The sequence below is a fragment of the Callorhinchus milii genome, unplaced genomic scaffold, assembly GCF_018977255.1.
Source record: "Callorhinchus milii isolate IMCB2004 unplaced genomic scaffold, IMCB_Cmil_1.0 Scaffold9, whole genome shotgun sequence".
Classification (NCBI taxonomy): domain Eukaryota; kingdom Metazoa; phylum Chordata; class Chondrichthyes; order Chimaeriformes; family Callorhinchidae; genus Callorhinchus; species Callorhinchus milii.
Genome location: NW_024704750.1, coordinates 19,110,217 through 19,130,830, shown reverse-complemented (window position 1 = coordinate 19,130,830; position 20,614 = coordinate 19,110,217). Strand labels below are relative to the sequence as shown.

The window sequence follows — 20,614 nt, the reverse complement described above, 5'->3', positions numbered from 1 at the left end:
AATCTCACTCATTTGTACTGATTTAATACATGGGTGACAGAGTCGAGTAGGTGAGGGTGACTTAGCAGCAACAGTTTCAGATGTGAGTCCTACCAGTGCGGCTGTGAGCGCCTTTGGGCCAATTCAACACTACTGCTTCAATTGCCCAAAGATTGCTTATTCCAAATACTTTTGCTGCCAAATTTCCCTTGCTGATATGCTTTGGTCTCCCTGAGTAGTAGATTTAATCAACTTTCATCTTGGTTAGGATGGTTTTTGTTGGTGATTATAACTGCAGGACATGTACTCAAGTGGGGCTCCTATTTTCTGTTTTCACTACAATACAAATTTACATTTACACCTTTCACGTCGGGAGGACATCGCAAAGCGCTCAACACTGCTGACTGGGCATGGGAGCTGAAGGGGATGGGGGGGTGGGTGGTGGGAAAGAAACATGGTCAAAGAGATACATCTTGAGACTTTGAATTAGGGAAGGAGTGACGACATGAAAGGGAAGGAGTGACGACATGAAAATGGCACAAAGATTGGTCCAGTAATTAGAGCTCTCTGAGTAGTATGTGGGGTTCGTTGTCTCTGACTTGCTGTGTCTGTATCTTGCCTTCTGCTTAGATTGAAGGAAACACCAGCATACAGACAAAATTGTTGTTGGGACACATGGGTGCACTTCACACAGCCAATCAAGTTGCTGCCATTGTTGTCGGGAAACTGAGTTCATCTCAACTGCTCGAGAAGTCATCACTGAGTGCGGCTGTCTCCTTGGTATTGGATCGTCCTTCCCCCAAACAGCCGTTGTTCGCTAGCAGAAGGTCCACACGCCGCACATCTCCTGCCGCCCAAGTATCGCTTCAACTCGAAGGTAAGTCCCAAAGAAAACGAAGTTCATTTAACATTTGAAACAAAAGCCAGAAGTCGCTGGGGTCATTCAGCAGGCCAGGCAGCATTTATGGAGAGAAGAGGAAAGTGGGTTAGCGTTTCAGGTCGATGGCCTTTCGGCAGAACTCTGACGAAAGGTCATCGATCTGAAGTGTTAAACCACTTTCCTCTTCTAACCATAAATGTTCCCAGCGACTTCTGTTTTTATTTCAGATTTCCAGCATCTGCAGGATTTTGCCTTCAGTTAATTTAACATTTAAGAAGCACCCCTCCCTGTAAAAGCATCTCCAAAGCGCTTTACTGAATGAAATAAATTAGAAATTAAGTGAATATTGTTATTGGAGACAGGCATGTGAAAGGGAATGTCTTGCTGGTACAGTAAGCAGGTGATGTTCTCTTTGGAATTGTGGCGCGGTGTCGGGAAAGATCAGAGGCAGTTGTACTTTACATATCCTGACCTATGACCGGATATGAGACTGAGTGCTTGAAGTGGAAAAGTCTTTGTCTTACTTTCTTTGATATAATAATTCTTGCATTTGATATAGCGCCTTATCACGTCTTTGTTATGTCTCAAAGCGCTTCATGGAATATATTGTAAAGTGGATTGACTGTATTTTGAGGGCGAAATTTAATGTATTTTGTCACCATTGACAATGAGTCAATAAAATTAGTGTTTTTTTTCTTGCTTTTAATATCTGTACCTTATTGATAACTGCAGAGATCAAGACTCCACCAGCCAGTTATACTCGCCTTGAATTTGATAAACTTGAGCAAAGGACAGGACCCTGCTTCACTTCATTGCAACCAGGGGCCTCCGTACAGCAGATTGGGAGTTCTGTGTCCAAATCCACCATTATCATCACTACTACACCAGCTGATTCTGCTCAGTCAGCAGCAGTGTCAGCTGTAAGAACAGGAGTGTCATTTGTAACAACTACCTCGGGCCCTACAGCTGGTCAGTCAGGCAGCAGCACAACCACCATCTCCACTAAGTCCACTTCATCTAAGTGTTCTGAGACTGCTGCAGTGGGGACAGAGGCTCGACATTCCTCTGTTGTGACTGGAGCCAACAGAACTGCAGAAGACGTGACGGCTGCTGACACTGCAGGAAAAAGTACAGCACCAATGCTGTTTGCAGTGATTTCTGTGAGTGCCTCTGGAGTCAGGACAACACCCATGTTAACTCCGGTGCTCTCCCCCAATTCTGCCAGTCTGACTAATACTGTTCCTTCAACAACCACTGTCATGTCATTCCTACCACCATCAAACAAGACAAGTAAGTTCCATTTGGGTTTGCCTAGTGGATGATGCATTTGAATTAGATTTAAAGAAAAAACACACTTGTATTTTGACATCTCAAGTTGAAATGCCTCAAACATTTTACAGAAATTACTGTGGTGTTTTTGTAGGCAAACACAGCTACCATTTGCATGCAGCAAGGTCACTCAAACAGCCTTTGAGGTCAATGACCAATTGTCCTCTAGGAATGTTGGCCAGGACATTGGGAGAAACTGTCTTCTCTTTTTAGTGGTCTCAGATGCTTAATGTCCCTCAGAGAATCGAGTTTAAAAATCCTCGTTCTCACCTTCAAAGCCCTCCATGGTCTTACTCCCCCCTACCTCTGCGACCTCCTAACCCCCTATCAACCTGTCCGCTCCCTCCGCTTGACGGACACCAGGCTGCTTCAGGTCCCCCACACATCCCATCACACGATTGGTAGTCGGACATTCAGCATCGCTGCCTCCACACTCTGGAACTCTTATCCCGCAATCCCTCCACCGCACCCCCTCTCTTGCCTCCTTCAAGTCCCGTCCAAAGACCTTTCTCTTTGACTGTGCCTTCGGCCACTCTCCTACCCCCACCTGCCCTGCCCTCCACCCCTCCTGACCCCAACTCTCAGCTTAGGTCCAAAACCCCTGATTGTCCAGCACCCTGGGCGTCTTTGCGACGTGAATGGTGCTATACAAGTGTAATTTGTTGTTGTTGAAGGTGTGAGTGGAAGCAGCTGACTAAGTGTGGTTTACCTATGATCTCACACTTTTTCACCATATAGTTACCCACTTTGCAGGCCTTCTGTTTCCTCAATCATATTTCTAGTATTAGTGTTGGTCCTGGAAGTGCCAGTGAGAATCTCAAATCTTTGCTGAAAGTGTTTTAATATAATAATTATAATGATAATCCTTACATTTGATATAGCGCCTTATCATGTCTTTGAGACATAGCGCTTCACAGAATTTTCTGTAAAGTGTATACTGCATACTTTGTAGGCGAAACGTAGTAGCCAAGTGCGCACTACAGTGTCCTACAAACAGTCGTGGATTGAGTGACCAATTTTTTTTAATCTTTGAACTTGTGTTGGTTCTACAAACCCTTCCCAAATTGTACATTTTATATAGTGCCTTTCACCTCAGGAAGGCTTCTCAAAGCATTCCATATGATTAGCTATACAGATTGTAACTGTATTTTGTCGGCAAACCAGAGAGTACAATTCAGAAATAGGCCATTCAGCCTATCCAGTCCTGGTGTCATACTCTATAAGAGTATCTAGATCCTATCTATAGTCCTATTTTTTTCCCCATAGTATCTCAACTCTATTCTCTCTTAACCATGCTTATTTTGAATAAGGCGATATATTAAATACTATACAAGGATTATTATAAGCACATCACAGGAATCCTGTTCTCTGTGATGAGTTGTTGCTTCCTAGATTCCATTATCTGTAGCTCTGCCGCTGCTGCGTTTCGCCCACAAATATGTATTCAATTTACTTTATTCCGTGAAACCCTTTGAGACATCTAGAAGACATGAAAAGCGCTATATCAAATGCAAGGATTATTATTATCTAGGAATCTGTTGTGTGACTGATTAAACAGTAAGTCACAGTACTTGCGTGGAAGGCTGCTGTGATATTTGCGCTCGTCTCTCTTGCAGCTGGAACTCATGGAAAGCAAGAAAATGCTCCCTTTATTCCAGCCATTCTGTCCAAATCAAAGAAATCGGCAGGGCCACGCATGCTTCTAATCCCGATGCAGTCCGGCACTGCCCCTGTTAAGCCTGTCCAGAACCTGCAACTCACACCTGACCAGAAGATTGTTCTGCAGCCCCTCCGCTGCCCAGGTGGGAACCTCTTCAAGCACCCAAATGGTCAAATCATCCAGCTTGTGCCTTTACGAATCGCTAATCCTGGGAACCGACCCAAACTCCACCAGTTATTTACAGCTGCCATACGCAATCCAGGTGAGACAAGTACTGAATGTGTATGTGTTGTACATGACAATGAGTCTGATACAGAGTGCGTGTTGGATGGGCAGTTAGACTCCAGCGATTACCCCAACACACACTGGGGTCCCCAAGCCTTGGCTCTTGCCAACCTGCTCCTAATACTTCCTGGAATTAGCTAAGCAGGAAGCATCCCTCCAGGGAGAGAGTGCGCATTTCAACCCAACAATCTATCTGTGGAATTTCCATGTGTAGGTGGGATGCCTGGAAATCTCAGCTTGGTTTAGATATTCTTAAGCATGGTGATGGGTTTCTGCATATGTCAGAAAAAAAAGTCTTTGTTTGCATGCCGCTCTGTGCATAGTCCCCGGCATCAGTGTAATATGAATGGGCTGGTATTGCCAAAGAGCCTGATGACACCTGTAATGTGCAAGCAGTAACTTTTTGTGGTGTTACACGTGTTACAACTCTTCTTCATTCTTGCATTCTATCTACAATGTAATATTTAGTCTGCCTCTATCTAGTTTATTTAAAATAATCCTGTGCCATACCCTAATGTCCATTGTTTTCGCAAGTCCTAATCTTGGAATATTTGCTCCAACTTTCCTCCCCAGCTACAGGCTCAGTGAGTGCAGTCCGCTTTCCCACGCCAGTCAAGACCTATGCTGTAGTCCCTCCTGCTCCTCCTGTCAATAACACACCACCTCTTGTGGTTCATCAAGGAACTATACCAACAAGAGGACGCCCACGAATTCTTCCCAATGTTCCTCCCACTATTGCTCCTGCTCCCACTGTTGCTCCCACTGTTGCTCCCACTGTTGCTCCTGCTCCCACTGTTGCTCCTGCTCCCACTGTTGCTCCCACTGTTGCTCCTGCTCCCACTGTTGCTCCCACTGTTTCTCCTGTTCCCACTGTTGCTCCCACTGTTTCTCCTGTTCCCACTGTTGCTCCCACTGTTGCTCCTGTTCCCACTGTTGCTCCTGTTCCCACTGTTGCTCCCACTGTTGCTCCTGTTCCCACTGTTGCTCCTGTTCCCACTGTTGCTCCTGTTCCCACTGTTGCTCCTGTTCCCACTGTTGCTCCTGTTCCCACTGTTGCTCCTGTTCCCACTGTTGCTCCTGTTCCCACTGTTGCTCCTGTTCCCACTGTTGCTCCTGTTCCCACTGTTGCTCCCACTGTTGCTCCTGTTCCCACTGTTTCTCCCACTGTTGCTCCTGTTCCCACTGTTGCTCCCACTGTTGGTTCTGCTGTTCTCTCTGTTTCTACTCCACCCCCCAGCACCATAATGCTAAAGCTTGCCGCTGTTCCTACATCTGCTCCCTCCATTGGGACACCAGTTGCGACAACAACCCCACAGGCAACGTTTGTAACTGTGAACGCAGGAGTCCAACCTATCACCAACCAAGGTATGGTCAAGCTTCAGCCGTGTGGTTTTGCCTTGCTGAAGTTACCCTCAACGGGCCAAAAAATCCTGCCAACCACCATCATAACTTCTGGTTCAATGAAGTTTGTGAATCCCATGCCCTCTGCACATTTGGCTGAAATGACTAGCGACATTGGTCTGAAAATTAAACCGGAGAGTGATGTCTGCCTGAAGAGCAGCAGTACCCTAGGGGAAGAGTCGATCGAGGTTGGTTTGGAAGAGATTTGCCCGGCAGCTTCTGAGCTTATCGAGACAACTGTAAAAGTGGAGCCCTCGGCTGAAGTTAACCCGGGAGGTGTGGCAAGCCATACGGCTTCTTCAACACCGTCTCATGGTGAAGTGGGCGATGAGTTGGAAGATGACTCAGCAGACCAGAATTCCGAGCTGGAGAAACCAACCCCGGCCGAGCTGGTTGACCATTCGTACACCAGCGAGAAGCTCTCAACAGAAAAGGAAACTGAGTCTCAGGAGGAGGAAGCAGAAACCAGACAGAAATCTCAGCTTGTGCCCGGTGGAGAGGAGGCGGGGGCAGCAGTGGAGAAAGATTGGTTGATCAGTGAGAATATGGAGGTTGAAGTAATGAGTGAAGCAGAAGAATATTTACGGGCAGCAACTGCCAATGCTGCCTCTAAATTCCGTGAGGAGAGCCTGAAAGATTCAGGGGATGAAGACTTTCTGGGGCTTGAGAGCGAAGATGGGCAAGAGCATTCGGCCACCCTGGATTTTGAATTGGATCCAGAGCTTCAAAATGACATGGATGATATGGAGGTCCCAAGTGATGCAGAGGATATGGTGAGTTCTATCACTAATTAATTATAATGTAATGGCTATATCTCGAATGTGACACCAATGAAGAGATTTGAGAACAGGCAACCTACAATGACATCTGTAGGTTCCTAGCAACCCTTTTCGTGTCAGCCCCTCTTTACTTTGGCTGGGGTTGGTTGTGTTGCCACGGGAAACATGTTGGAAGATTGTGAGTTCAAGCATGTTGAGATTTTCAGCTTTTGGAGACACTGTCCTTCCGATATGCCTGATACATACATGAATGAGGGAAGATTGGCTCAAGCCAGAATGCTGAGGTTCTGCACTTATTATTTTACAGTATGATTCGTGCTCCAATGATGAAGCGGTGGATATCGAGACGGTGGAGGAACTCTCCGAAAAGATCAACATTGCTCGTCTTATCGCTTCCGCTTCCCGTCACCAGACCAAATCAAAGTAATAATAAGAATCCTTGCATTTGATATAGTGCCTTATTACATTGTTGAGACCATCTCAACACGCTTCGCAGAATGTATTGTAAAATGAATTGACTGTATATTTTTGTGGGTGAAATGAGGCAGCCAATTGTGCACAGCGGTATCCCAGAAACAGTCATGGATTGAGTGACCAAATTCTTCTTATTTTTGGGGGGGGATTATTATCCCCGAAAGCGATCTGCCAATCAACTAACAACCGGGTTCCTAGTTACTGTGAGGTAGATGGAGGTGTTTGGAGTAACAAATCCTGCCTAAGGTTTCGTCCCGTCCAGAAATCAAATGTCACAGCACAGGCATGGGTCATTTGGCTCATCAAGTCTGTGTTGGTGCTGTATTTCTCATATGCAACCAAGACTACTCCCATTCTCCTGCTCACTTGCTTTACTCTTCGAATACTTTCAAACATTCTCTTTGGAAATGGACTCTCCCTTGCCCCACCCGATTGTGTAGCTAAGTATACCCCAGGTTCCCTCCAGGTGAGCTAGAATGGCAAATTCATCTGTGTTGCAAAGTGTGAACTGGTTGCGAACAGGCAAACACTCATCTTACTGTGTGCCATTTTCCCTTCCTGGTACAAATGGTGTTCTCTGTCAAAATGGCAGGAGCGCTACTCTACAGGAGATTGTTAAATCGGTGTCGTTCTCACATTGTGTCATTATCTTTTAAGAAGAAGAATGTCCTGATAATTTCTATACATAAATATTTATAATCCATGTTATAGGAAATGACCAAAAGCATAAAATACTATCCCCATCAACTTTCTCCCCTGGTGGCTTCCACTGTTGACTAGTTACTCACCCAAGTGATATTCTTTATAAGTGAGTATAGAATGTGAGTGAACAGAATGGTTGACTGTGGGGACATCATACACAAGCCTTTATGTGGACAGGATGTAGGCTTATGCCTGTGGCCCTCAAATGGTAACTTCTGAACATAGACTAACCCTTTGTTGAAAGAACGAAGCACAAGGCAGTGGTCTGCGGGGAAGCACAATGTGTATGGTTCAGGCAGTTTATGCAAACAATAGAGTTCTGTAGGAATCATAGAGTGCTACAGCATCATATCTGGGAGAAATTAAATTGGAACCCAAACATCAGTTCGGATTTTTTTGGACCTCATTGATCAAGCTGTATTAAAAGCAAGGTTTTTTCTGCAGCTAGGTTTTTATTGTAACTGGTCAAAGCAGCCTCAAAATGATCTTGTATTCCTTTGCCTTCAGATGCCATTTCCACAATCCGTACCTTGCAAACCATTCCAAGGAGGAGGACTCCAAGCCCCAGGAACAGGTATATTGCATTCTGGAGAGGATTGGTTTTGAAGAGATGGGGCTCTGAATCTGAATAGGATAATATTGTGGTGGTGGGATGGGGAGGAGAGCGAAAAGGAGCCAGTGTCTAAATCTGCAGAGGATTACTAATGTCTGTTACTTTGGGGGAGGGAGAAGATTGGCTGAACCTTGAGAAGTTGTGTGTTGATAGAGGAGACTAGGAGAACTAGTCTGAAAATTCTAGCTAATAAAATCTGTCTACTGTATCCAGTGCAGGAGGAGGTTGGTATTAATTTGAGATAATGAATCTTATTTTATTAGTCATTGTTAATTATTGAACATTGAGATTTTCATTTTATCTTTAATAATAATCCTTGTATTTGATATAGTGTAATTCACGTTAGGTGGAGGTCTCAAAGCGCTTTGCAGGGTTTACTGTAAAGTGAAGTGACTGTATTTTATAGGTGAATGGGCAGCAAATTTCTGTACAAAGTCCTGCAAACAGTCATAGATTGAATCTACATTTTTATCCGGGGGATTAAGGCCAGGACACTGGGAGAAATTATTTTACAAACTGTTCCTCGGGATCTTTAACGTCCACCTGAACAGGCTGTCATTAACATAGTCATAATCCTTGCATTTGATATAGCGTCTTATCACGCCTTCGAGACGTCTCAAGCTCTTCACAGAATATAATTGAAGTGAATTGACTTTATATTTTGTGGGCAAAACATCTCAATCAAAGGACGGAACCTCCAACAATGCTATCCAGCACTGCACTGTCAGCCTATTTGTCAACCATTGAATTGCTTTGTATTAAAACATTTACTAAAGTTGCTCCCTTTTGTTTAGAAACCCAACGCTCACCTCAGCAAGGAGGTGAAGGCACAATTGGATGCTTTGGTGGTGTACCGGACAGCGCACACTGTGAACGAACGGCGAAGGCGCTTTGAGATGAGAAACCTCTTTGAGAGATTGAAGAGAACTCTTGGACTCTGCAAAGACCTGAAAACATCCAAGTATTATATTTTGAAACAGGTTTGTAAGCTTTAAAATGCCAGGGCAAAATATTCAACCACTTACTAATGATATCTTTTTCACTCAGAACTAACTCACTTTGACGGGCTAGATTAGGGTCTTACAAAAAGTAGTTTATTTTTTATTAGACTGGTATCTGATACACTCTGAAACCCAATACCGTGCTCTCAATCAAACAGCAGAGTTCCACGTATATATGGTTTCTGTTTCCTGGTATGGATTCCGCACTCTTCCTCTGGGAATTATCTATTCCTGGAGACTTTATGTTGGAAATGTTGGAAACAGACAGTGCTTGGGGATCCCAGAGTATGTATTGGTATACTAATGAAGTTTAGCCAACTAAAACTACACACGTGTACAGCAGTGAGAAGCTTCATGCTGCTTGTCCACCTAGGATCATCAGCCTGGTCATCAGGGCTTTGGTTATAGGAAGACTGGAGCCAAGCGAATCCCTGCTCCCAGTGACTAATCTGCACCTCTAAGTCTTGTTAACTGTCTGGCTGTCCGCCCATCATCATTGGCACAGATATCGGAACAAAAAATTTTATTTGATTTTTATCTTCTTTTGCCGCACGTGGTACCTTGGAACTAACTCAACTCAAAAGTGACCCGAGTTACCTCTGCCCTGATGGGAGAGTCGTTAGTTGTCTTTCTTAAAATTAGAAGTAAACCAGTTGGAATATAGAAGGCCATAAACACGGGTTGCAGAGAGGGATGAATTTTTGGGCGGTGAGAGAATATTAAGACGTCATTGAGAAAAGTGAGGGTATTGAGTATGGAGAAAAGACAGGCAAATGGAGGTAAAATATCTGCCATGTTCTAATAAAATAGCGGAACAGGTTCAGTATCCCAAATATTTCCTTCCCATTGACATCTGTAGGAATGTGTGAATCCGAAGAGACATTGGGCCTGTTTGGGAGAAGAACAAGTGGCACCCTGTCACAACATTTTACAGAACAGAACGGCATTGGTTCTCTGTAAGCTACCTTCCTGTATTGTCAGAATGGCTCTGCGGTGAATAGTTTGCGAGTCAGAAGATAAATAATTTCTGCTCTCTAGGCATTTGGTGAAATCCAGCACCTTCAGGATGATTGTGATCGCCTTGCAGCTGAGAGAAGTATTCAGACTCGCAGACGGGATCTACTCACTCGCAAGGTCGCCCTCATGACAGGTAAGCAATCAGCTGATCAGAAGATCTCATGTTCTCCCCTCTTTGTGTAGGTTTGGAATAAGGTTTTTTTTTGTACTTGGGTAAAATCCAGATCTGAATGCACTTTGCAGTGATTGGGAAGCTATTTTTATGGGTAATATAGAGAGCGAAACACTTGCAGAAGTTTGTTACACTCGCTGTCTTGACAATAACAGTTGACCATTCACTTCATGGCGGTTTGTGGGACATTTGCTGTGTGCAAATTGCTGCTCTTTGCCCATCTTCAGATCACACCTCTTTCCAGCTCGGTGTCAAAACTACAACTGGTGTTAAATGCCCCGAGTTGCCACTTATATTGTATAAATGAAAGTTGCTGTTGCATTTACTTACAAAATACACAACTACACTTTGCAGCAAATCCTGCGGAGAACTGTAAGAGGGCAAGCGCAAGGTGCAGTGATGGTTATCTAGTGCATCCGAACACTGCTGTAACTACTCTCCCGTCCGTTCTGAGTGACCATTTTAATCCCCTTTCATTAGGAAAGACCGAGGAGGTCATTTTGAAGAAGCTGGAATATATTTGCGCTAAGCAGAGAGCGCTGGATGTTCAGAATAAAAGCAGCCACTCGCAGCAGGAAGGGGGCACACCAAGGCCACGTCAGGGCAGCTGGAAAGAAGCACAGGGCTCGCCCGCACCTACGGACTCTCTCCAGCAGGTGGCAGCGGACCTCCAGTCCCAGAAGCCTCCCAATGTCACCGTACTTCCAAGTGAAAAGAGAGTGGACGTTGGCACCCACAAACCCCTTATTCTCAGCAGAAAGAGATTGCTGCCCACTCCCAGTAAGTACTTCTCAGCGTTCAAAGTACGGCATGAATGCAACAACGGCGAAGCAGGGCACCCTTATGGTGCCAGCAAAATTATTCTCTGGTTAAGAATGCGCAATCACTGTTGTTCACTTCTGTTGCATCAATATGGGTTGGTTACCTGGATCTAAAGTAGAGTGCAGTTTTACTGACGTGCTTAGCAAATACCGAGGAAAGGTTTTGTTCGTGCACACGTTTTGTGGTCCTCGAGCCCAGAATGTGTGATGTTTAGAGACACTCATTTGCTGTGCGGTGTTTGTTTATAGGGTTTTGTATGTTTGTTTCCCAGGTTCTTCTGTTTCTCTGGCTCCTGGCAGTTTGCTGATGACAGCACAGGGTCAGGTTCTGACTCTGAAAGGCTCTATTTTACCTGGTCACTCTGTCTTCTCAGCTGAGAGAATCATACCCACGGCCCCGATGGTACCACCCAGTGTTCCCATGTCAGGGATTCCAGGTAATATGGTGTGTTTGAGACAGGCCTTGAAACTCCTGTTCTGATTTACAGATATACAGTGCATTTATTAAAGCAAGTGTCCCAGAGGCACTTAAAGATGATCCAGTGCTGAAGTGCATGTGGCTGGAGCGGAGGGTGCTTATTCCGGCCTCTTTCTTGTCCCTCATACCCTCCCACCATCGTTGGCTGAGCTTTCCGCCACTACACCCTGAAACTCTGGAACTCTCCCTCTCAATCCCTCTGCCTTGCCACTTCCTTTACCATCTTCAGGTTGCGCCTGAAGACCTACCTTTTTGTCGACGCCTATGGTCATGTTCACCTCCCCTCCGGTCCCCAGCTCGGTGATGTGCTCCGCTACTGTCAATGACTCCGGGGCGCTATCCTGTGTGAGGGGTGCTATGTCAATGCACGTTATTGTATTCTTCCATTCCAACATTATAATTTCTTTGTCCACTGTCTGTGTGGAAATGATGCCTGTGGTAGTTCTTCAATATCTGATATCTTTATCCCATTGGGTCTTGTAGAGTAAATTTTAACTTCAGTCCAAGAATTAGATTATTGGCAAGGTTGTCCTCAGCTTGTGTTAGTAAAATCTTGAAAACTAACTCTCCCTCTCTTAGGCATTGCTTCAGTTACAATCCAACTCCAAAGCTTGCAACTTCCACTTCAGGTAAACAACTTGGCCGTCGCCACTCACTTGCCGCTCAGTTCACCATCGTTGCCCTCAACAATCCTCACTCCTGCAGTGGGTGTAACGAGAGTTCATTCAGTTGAGTCAGCACGGCAAAAGGTAGCCCAACTGCAATCCGAAGAAGGTAAGACACCGCTCTCATTCCTCCCCTTTCTCATCATGGATTTTAGTTATAAATGTTTGACCGGCCAGTCGTTATGTAGTCCTGTATTTTTTGCGAAGATGTGCTGTTAAATCGACCTCTGGAACTCACTGCCTGTAATGGTTTGGAGTTTCTGTGTTAAGGTGGCTGCAGGATTACTTTTAGGAATTGTTGACTGACTATATTGTACTACTTTGTACTACAGTTCATTTGTAGTGGAAGAAATGTTACATCTTCCTCGTTCATCTGTGAGCTCCCCACTTAGCACCAGTTTTATGTTGTGTGTGTTTGCCCTGTATCACATCGGTCTGTATTGTTGCTTCCCTCTTGGAAGAAGAAAAAGAAGCATTGAGGTCTGACTCGGGAGGAGGCCTTAGGCCCTGCGTACAACTGTTGTTGCGGGAGGGGAGTTGACATAGGCACTGAAAAGATTTAGCTTGAACGATTGCTTACGCAATAGATATTGGGAGATATTTCAGATTCAATAAGTGGAAAAGCTCCCGTGAAAAAAGCAGAAGCTTCGGTTTTGTGAATGTGGGAGTGATGGGAAGGATGTTTGTATTGATGCAAATCACTCTCATGATCTGTTGCCCTTCATTTCCCCCCTTTTAAACCCCTTTCTATACACTCAAAAGTATTCACTCAACTCAAAATCCACGTAAAACGAGTTCATATTAAGTGCAACTGGAGATGAGCTTTCCGATGCAACATCTTAATTGATTTCCGTCTCCCATTACAGATGATGAAGCATCTTCCTTCATGATGCCTAGAATCGTGAATGTTACGTCGCTCGCCTGCTCAGAAGACCCTTTCTTGGATCTGGAACTGGGGGGTGAAGAGTTGAGCCACTCCACAGAGCCTCTGGACTTCAGTATGAAATGGAAGAAACAGCCTGTCTCACAAGGGCAGAGTAGTTCCACCACTGGGAGAGCAGCCACCTCAGAATCTGAGAATAAATCCCGGAGAGCTAAGGAGTTTCGGGAAAGGGAGTCCGGACCAATTCTCATTGTGCCTCTGGATCCATCAGAACCTATCCATCTGCAAACCGAGGAGACTGCAACCTCCCGCAAGCTGAACGCTGGCATCAGTGACGCATCCAAGGCGTTGGATCTCTCTGGTTTGCCTGGCGGAGACGTAGAGTCTTGTGCAAGGCAAAAATGGACTGAAAAGGCAGGTTCAAGCAAGTCCCCGTCTATCACTGAAATGTTACTGGGAGATAAACTGGAAGTTCAGGCAAGGGTGCACGGCTGCAGCGCAGAGAAAGCTGCTGAGCAGGACAGCACACAGGACACAGAACTGGATTCTACGTCCTCTCAGTTCGGAGAACCGCTCTTAAAAGCTAATGGAGCTACAGCTGGCGAGATGGTGGACACTGAGGGGTATGAAACGTTTACCTCACTGTTGAACGAGCTCGCCTTTTTAAACCAGCACTTCTCTGGTGATGAGGACAACCCCGAGACGTCTTCTCTGTCTGACCACCAAGCACTGAACTTCATCGATGGCTCAAACCATGAGGACAGCATTGATGAACTGTCCCTGATCCACGGTCCGATCAGGTTAATAGATGTCGACAGCTCGGATGGAGGCACAGATTTGAAAGCGGGGCAGGAGAGTGGGGGATCTTCAAGTCCTCTTGTGCTGCAGCTGGAAGGAGAGGACTTGAGCGTCGAGCACTTGCTTGGCAGTGGGTTAGCAGGTGATTCGCAAAATGACCTGCATCATGGTGTGCTGGATTTCGAAGGAGATCCCACTGGCGTCTCTGGTGATGTGAACAAGCCCATGAACGTTTCACCTCCCCCGCTTGTTCAGATGAGACCAGCCTCACCCTCCAGCACAGAAGAGCTGACCAACACCTCCCCCGACCTGCTGTGGAGGCCGATGCCTAAACTGGCGCCTCTTGGCTTAATCAGGGTTCCCGGGAAAGCCGAGGCTTCAAGTCCATCGGTGGCCGAGGATTCCCCGGGAAGTAACAAGCCCATGCCAGCACTGGCACGCATTTCATCTCCGCAGAGGAGAAGCACGGAGAGCCCAGGCAGTGATTAACCAGATCCCTACCACAGCATAGTCTGACAAGTATTGCTGCAAACTGCTGCTTACTCTCCTTCAGGTTTTTTTTAAATATGTATCCTAATTGCCAGTGTATGAGTATTATGGACGTACTGATACTTTACAGAACACAAAAGAATATAATGTTAAATCTCTCTAGTGGGGAGCTTGAATGTGGACTTGAAACAAAGGCAGGAATGAAGATGAAGAAAATGACATTGGAGTTTGTGCTGATCATTTTTTCTCAATGCGATCGAGTGTGTTTCAAGTCACCAAATAATGGCTCTATACTGGTTATACAGTGTCCAGCGCGGTCCAGCATGATGCTATGAAGATCAGTGGTGACTGATCGAAACGAGATTATTTGCAGAGAGCAAACTTCCGAGCTTGGTTTTTGTGATTTTCGTCGAAATCATTTCTGACTATTTTTGTACAGTTCCGAAACTTGTGCAAACTTCAGCTTGAAGCTCTGAGCATTACTTTGAGAAAAAAAACCACACCTTTTGTATGTAGTTTGTATAATAAAGAGTATCTGTCTTTTGTTTTCTATAGCAATCTATAGTTTAAACTGGCTTTGACCCAGCAGCTTTGTTAATCTAATACTCTTGTGAGGTAGCTGAGGGGTGTTGCTGTAATTCTCTAAACACAAGGCTTTCTTTGCTGGCTTTTCTACTACAATGAGAGAAATGAAATTCTGAACCGGCTGTTGTGTGTAGAGACCTGATGAAATTGAATGCATTATGTGGAGTTACAAAAAGTTGGCTGGAAGAAATTCAGTCTGTTTTGGACGATGATGTGTAAATACTGTATCTCAGAATGTGATTTTTAAATAATGTAGTCTGTTTTTTTTTCCTTTCCTCCCCCTCTCTCCCTCTGAGATCCCACTATTTTTTTAGGAAACGCACACTGCTAACAGACTTGTTAGAACCTCCTAGTATTGTGGTAAGGGGAGACGTGTGGCCTTGCAATAAAACTTAATCAAACAAGGATATTTTGCTTGTTTTTAACCAGGTGGTGAATGTATTTTTTTTTTAACTTTCTCTACTTTTTGCTCCTGATGTTCCTATTCAGAGGTGTCAAACTGAGTATTCCTTCATTGATGGATTTGCTCCCACTGTGCAGAAAGTTAGGGCGATCAGAGGACTTCACTGTGCATTAATGTACAGGCCATTATCTTGCTTGCTCACTTAGCTGATTTTGAATTGAAGGACATTCACTGACAGCCATCACACACAGGACAATTTCCCACACTCTTGTTTTGCATGCGTGGCCTGTTACTAGATACGTAACTATATATTATTGGAGGTGATCAAACGAGACTCCAGGAGTTCTGAGAATTCCTTAGGAAGCAGGTTGTATCCTGCGGAGGTGAACGTTGACGAGCCGATACCACCTGATTTGACCCAAGATCTGTTGGATTTGAAAATAGAACCTTTTATTTGCTATTTATTCCTTTATGGAACTTGTGAGCTGACGTTCCACTTGTTGGTAAAGTCACTGCCTTGGTTGATAATGGGTTCCCATTACAATCACATCCCATCAAAATTGGTAGCTTTATCACCAAGAAATGTCTCACCCTCTATTTGTAAGCTTGTGGCTGACACCATTGAAACCCATGGTGTCCTTAAAGCTTTCTTGCTCTTATGCATAGTGATCTCCATGCCCACCACCCGATGAGTACTGCTCTGTTTAACACTTAGAGAAATCTCAAGTTTCATGTTATGCTTCCTATATGTTTGATACATCAACACTGGTGTTTGAGGAGCCTTGGTTTTCTATATGGACAGTTCCAAGAAGATTACTTAACCTAAAGATTCTTTATCTGTGTGTATGTATGACCAGGAAGTAGAACACATTTCCTTGGGTTGAATTGACCTGGATGATAGTAGCCAGATGCATTAAGACTGCTTTACTTTCATTTGATGGTTCTATATGTTTTGACATGACGAGGCATTTTAAAAAAATGCTAATTCTTTCTTTACTGTGCACTTGTTGGATACAAAAAAATGTTCTGACTAATCTTCAAGTCAAGTAAGCAGAGTATTAAAACAGGTTTACACAAAGTGTCGATTGACAGCAACATAAGGATCTTCATAAAGGCCTGAGCTGCATCTTCAGTGACATACACAGGCATTGTTGGGGTGCAACACTACTCAAGGTCTTCTTATTCTGTACAGATGTCGAGCTGCATTAAAAGGAACTGGGAAAGCACAGTGAGGGTCGGTAAATATTCAGTCCCCTTAAACAGAGCTATCATAATTGTTGCATTTGACATAGAGCCTGCCTTATGTGGTCGATCTCTCAGAACACATCACTGGATTTTCTGTAGAGTTCAATGCCTATTTGGAGTCTATAGCTTCAGAGTTGAAGAGCCTATCTCCCCTATCCTTACTCAAAAACATTGCAATTTATGTGAAGGTAGTTGTCCCAGGATCACAATTTGTTCAACCCAGTGACTGTTGGGTTGGGCTGAGATCTGCAAGTATGGGTGGGGGGGGTGCTGTGTTTGTAGGTGTTTGTGGCAGCCAATTTAAGCACAGCAATGTCCCACAACTGGTGACTAATCCGACAAAAGCAGCACTGGTAGAAGTGATAAAGAAATGTGGAGATACCTGTAGCTCACTGGTTAGGGCACTTGCCTTGCGAATGAGAGACCCAGGTTTGACTCCCGGCAGGGCGAAACCTTGGGCAAGTTTCCTTACTCCACATGCCTGATGATAATCCCTCAAGAAAAAAAACTAATAAATTGGTCCCTCAATCCACAACGGATTGCTGTGAGCAAATGGCTGCTGCATTTTGCCCACAAATATACAGTCCGTTCACTTTTCGGTATATTCCGTGAAGCACTTTGAGATGTCCAGAAGACATGAAAAGAAAAGCGCTATTTCAAATGCAAGGATTATTATACCATTTCCGTTGACCTATTGTTAAATCAGTGATATTTATCTGAACCGGATGAGTGAGTTCCTGTAAAGAACGGATATGTTATCACTGGGAGGTCCCAGGTGTCGGTCCTCACTGAGAAAAGCACATATAGTATGGTGATAATAATCCTTGCATTTGATATAGTGCCTTATCAGGTCATTGAGACATCTCAAAACACTTCACAGAACATACTGTAAAGTGGATTGACTACATTTTGTGATTGAAACGTGGCAACCAATTGTGCACTGCAGTGTCCCACAAACCTTCATGGATTGAGTTGACAAAATTATTACTGTTATTTATTTAANTTTTTGAAGGGAATATTACCACCTGGAAAGCGATCCGCCAATTGACTAACAACCAGGTTCCTATTTAGCCAGGTCCCTAGATCCCTTGGCACGATTTGAAAAGAGTTCTCCCAGTGTCCTGGTCGGATGAAATTGGTAATTCATTTTGTAGGAAATCTCTAAGAAGAAAAGGGTAATTAAGAAAGAGTCAATGAGACCAGAAGTACGAAGGACACTGGGTGTGGGACAAGTTGTAGTTAGGGTTAATAGATTGGCGTGTTCAGAGTCGCTAATAAAGAAACTTACTAACACACATGAGTTTGGGATTGTGAGTTATTACACCCTTCACGGCTCTCTGGGACGTTGATGTGCACAAATTGGATGCCACGCTTGCCCACAAAACACGTACAGTCACGACACTTTACAGTAGAATCTTGTGAAATGCTTTGAGGCATATTCCTGACAAGAACGGTACTGTAAGGAAGTTTTATTATTATTAATATTAAGTGTTGTAGTGATCAGGTGCTGATTATCTGGTGCTCTCTGAACAGGCAATGTATGAAGTGTAAGAACTAACAATAATAATGCATTTGATGTAGCGCTTTTCACGGCGGGAGGACATCCCAAAGCGCTTCACAGAACACACTGTAAAGTGAATTGACTATATTTGTGGGCGGACGCGGCAGCCAATTGCACACAGCAATGTCCCACAAACAGTCGCGGATTGAAAATGACCAATTTATTATTGTTTTTTGGAGGGATTATTACAACTACAACAAGCGTCACTGTTAGTTTCTGTCAAAGTTTTTTTTATTGCATTAGTAAAGTGAATCCTTGGTCTTATCGGTGTTACCACTAGTGGGTGCTGCTCTCAATCGTTCGATTTCCTTGGACCCAATAATAAACAGTCCTTTTTATTTCAAAATAGCACCAATGACGTCGAAATATCTCAATACGCTTCACAGGGAATTGCTATTAAGTGTCTGTGTATATTTAGAAAACCACAGCAGTCGATTTTCTCACAACAGTGTCCTACAAAACAGCCACAAAGAGATAGACCAATACATCTGAAAGACTTGATGTCACAGGAAGGTGGAACCACAAGGAAGAATTTATATTAAAATGTCTCGGGAAAGTGCTTCACAGGATTTATGGTCGAGTATTTTGGGGGCGAATGGGCATTGCACACGCAGCAATGTCCCACACACAGTCATGAAGCGAATAACCAATTTTCTCTGGTGAATTGTTGGTCAGGAAACGGGAAAAACTTCCTTTTTTTTTTAAAAAAGAATAGCATCATAGGACTGTTAACGTCCACACGAGTAGGAGGACAGGGCTCGAGTTTAAAGTCTCATGCGAAGGATGGCGTCTCTGACAATACAGCTGCCCCCCCACACGGCACTGGAGTTTCAGCACAGGCTGAGCTCAAAAGCCGGTCATTTTTTGAGGCGAGAGTCCTACCACCAACGAGAACATTTTACAATGATATAATAGCTCCTTCACAGGGAGAACGGCTCGGAGTGCTCGAATCCTAATTGAAAAGCAGCCTGAGTTGGGGGCTGTGTGTATAGTGTGTGTGCAGTGTGTGTAGTGTGTGCGTACAGTGTGCGCGGTGTGTATTGAGTACAGTGTGTGAGTACAGTGTACACAGTATTATGTATAGTGTGTGTGTGTACAGTGAGTGTATACAGTGTGTGTATGTATTATGTGCACTGTGCGCTGATTGTGTGCAGTGTGTGCATGTACAGTGTATACAGTGTGTGTATTCTGTGCAGTGTGTGTGCCTGTCAGAGGGAGTGGTGTGTGTGTGTGTACATTGTGAGCGGTGTGTGTGTGTTTGGGTGCAGTGTGTGTATTGTGCAATGTGTGTGTGTGTATTGTGCGCAGTGTATTGTGCGGAGAGTGTGTGTATTGTGTGCGGTGTGTATGTACAGCATGTGTGTGTGTATTGTGTGCAGTGTGTGTGTGTGTGTATTGTGCGCAGTGTATGTGTGTATTGTGTGCAGTGTATGTGTGTATTGTGTGCGGTGTGTATTGTGTGCGGTGTGTGTGTATTGCGCGCAGTGTGTGTGTATTGTGAGCAGTGTGTGCATTATGTGTGTGTTGTGTTGCATGGAGTGTGTGTGTGTAAATTGTGTGCTGCGTGTGTGTGTATTGTGTGCAGTGTGTGTATTGTGTGCAGTGTGTGCCTGTCGGAGGGGGCAGTGTGTACAGCGTGTGCAGTATTTGTGTATTGTGTGTGTGTGTATTGTGTGCCGTGTGTGTGCCTGTCAGAGGGGGCGGTGTGTGTGTGTGTGTACAGTGTGCGCAGTGTATGCATGTATTGCAGTGTGTGTGTGTGTATTGTGTGCGGTATGTGTGTGTGTGTACAGTGTGTGTGTATTGTGTGGTGTGTGTGTACAGTGTGTGCATTGTGCGTGTATTGTGTGTGTATACAGTGTGTGTATGTGTGTATTGTGTGCGGTGTGTGTGTATTGCGTGCGTTGTGTGTACAGTGTGTGTATTGTATGCAGTGTGTGCGGTGTGTGTGTGTGTGTGTGTGCAGTGTGTGTGTGCAGTGTGAGTGTGTGTGCAGTGTGTGTGTGTGTGTGTGTGTGTGCAGTGTGTGTGCAGTGTGTGTGTGTGTGTGCAGTGTGTGTGCCTGTCGGAGGGGGCGGTGTATGTGTGTGTGTGAGAGCTGGGAAACTGATCAGTGGAGAGAGTCGGGCTGCGACTGTGTGTGTGTGTGTGAGTGAGAGGGGGGGTTCGGGGCTGTGTGTGGGGGGGTTGGGTGCGGGGGTCGGGGCTGTGTGTGTGTGTGTGGGGGGTCGGGGCTGTGTGTGTGTGTGTGGGGGGGTCGGTGTGTGTGTGGGGGGGTCGGTGTGTGTGTGGGGGGGTCGGTGTGTGTGTGTGTGTGGGGGGGGGTCGGGGCTGTGTGTGGGGGGGGGTCGGGGCTGTGTGTGTGTGTGTGTGGGGGGGTCGGGGCTGTGTGTG

The 20,614-nt window shown here is 45.0% G+C and overlaps 1 protein-coding gene across 6 annotated transcripts in view; it reads left to right on the top strand.

The window, feature by feature from the left end:
- mgaa (MAX dimerization protein MGA a) overlaps positions 1-15,436 on the top strand; it is a 46,456-nt gene extending 31,020 nt beyond the window's left edge. For 5 of the 6 annotated variants that reach the window (XM_042337939.1, XM_042337938.1, XM_007889547.2 and 2 more), the window contains 12 exons: positions 610-856; positions 1,592-2,149; positions 3,805-4,110; positions 4,707-6,307; positions 6,621-6,736; positions 7,997-8,063; positions 8,897-9,082; positions 10,142-10,253; positions 10,773-11,072; positions 11,386-11,550; positions 12,171-12,365; positions 13,123-15,436. In XM_042337939.1, coding sequence (XP_042193873.1) covers positions 610-856; positions 1,592-2,149; positions 3,805-4,110; positions 4,707-6,307; positions 6,621-6,736; positions 7,997-8,063; positions 8,897-9,082; positions 10,142-10,253; positions 10,773-11,072; positions 11,386-11,550; positions 12,171-12,365; positions 13,123-14,426 — 5,157 coding nt within the window. In that variant the 3' untranslated portion in view covers positions 14,427-15,436. The remainder of the gene's footprint in view (positions 1-609; positions 857-1,591; positions 2,150-3,804; positions 4,111-4,706; positions 6,308-6,620; positions 6,737-7,996; positions 8,064-8,896; positions 9,083-10,141; positions 10,254-10,772; positions 11,073-11,385; positions 11,551-12,170; positions 12,366-13,122) is intronic. The other variant, XM_042337941.1, reaches the window with a different exon arrangement.
- Positions 15,437-20,614: the final 5,178 nt, after the last annotated feature.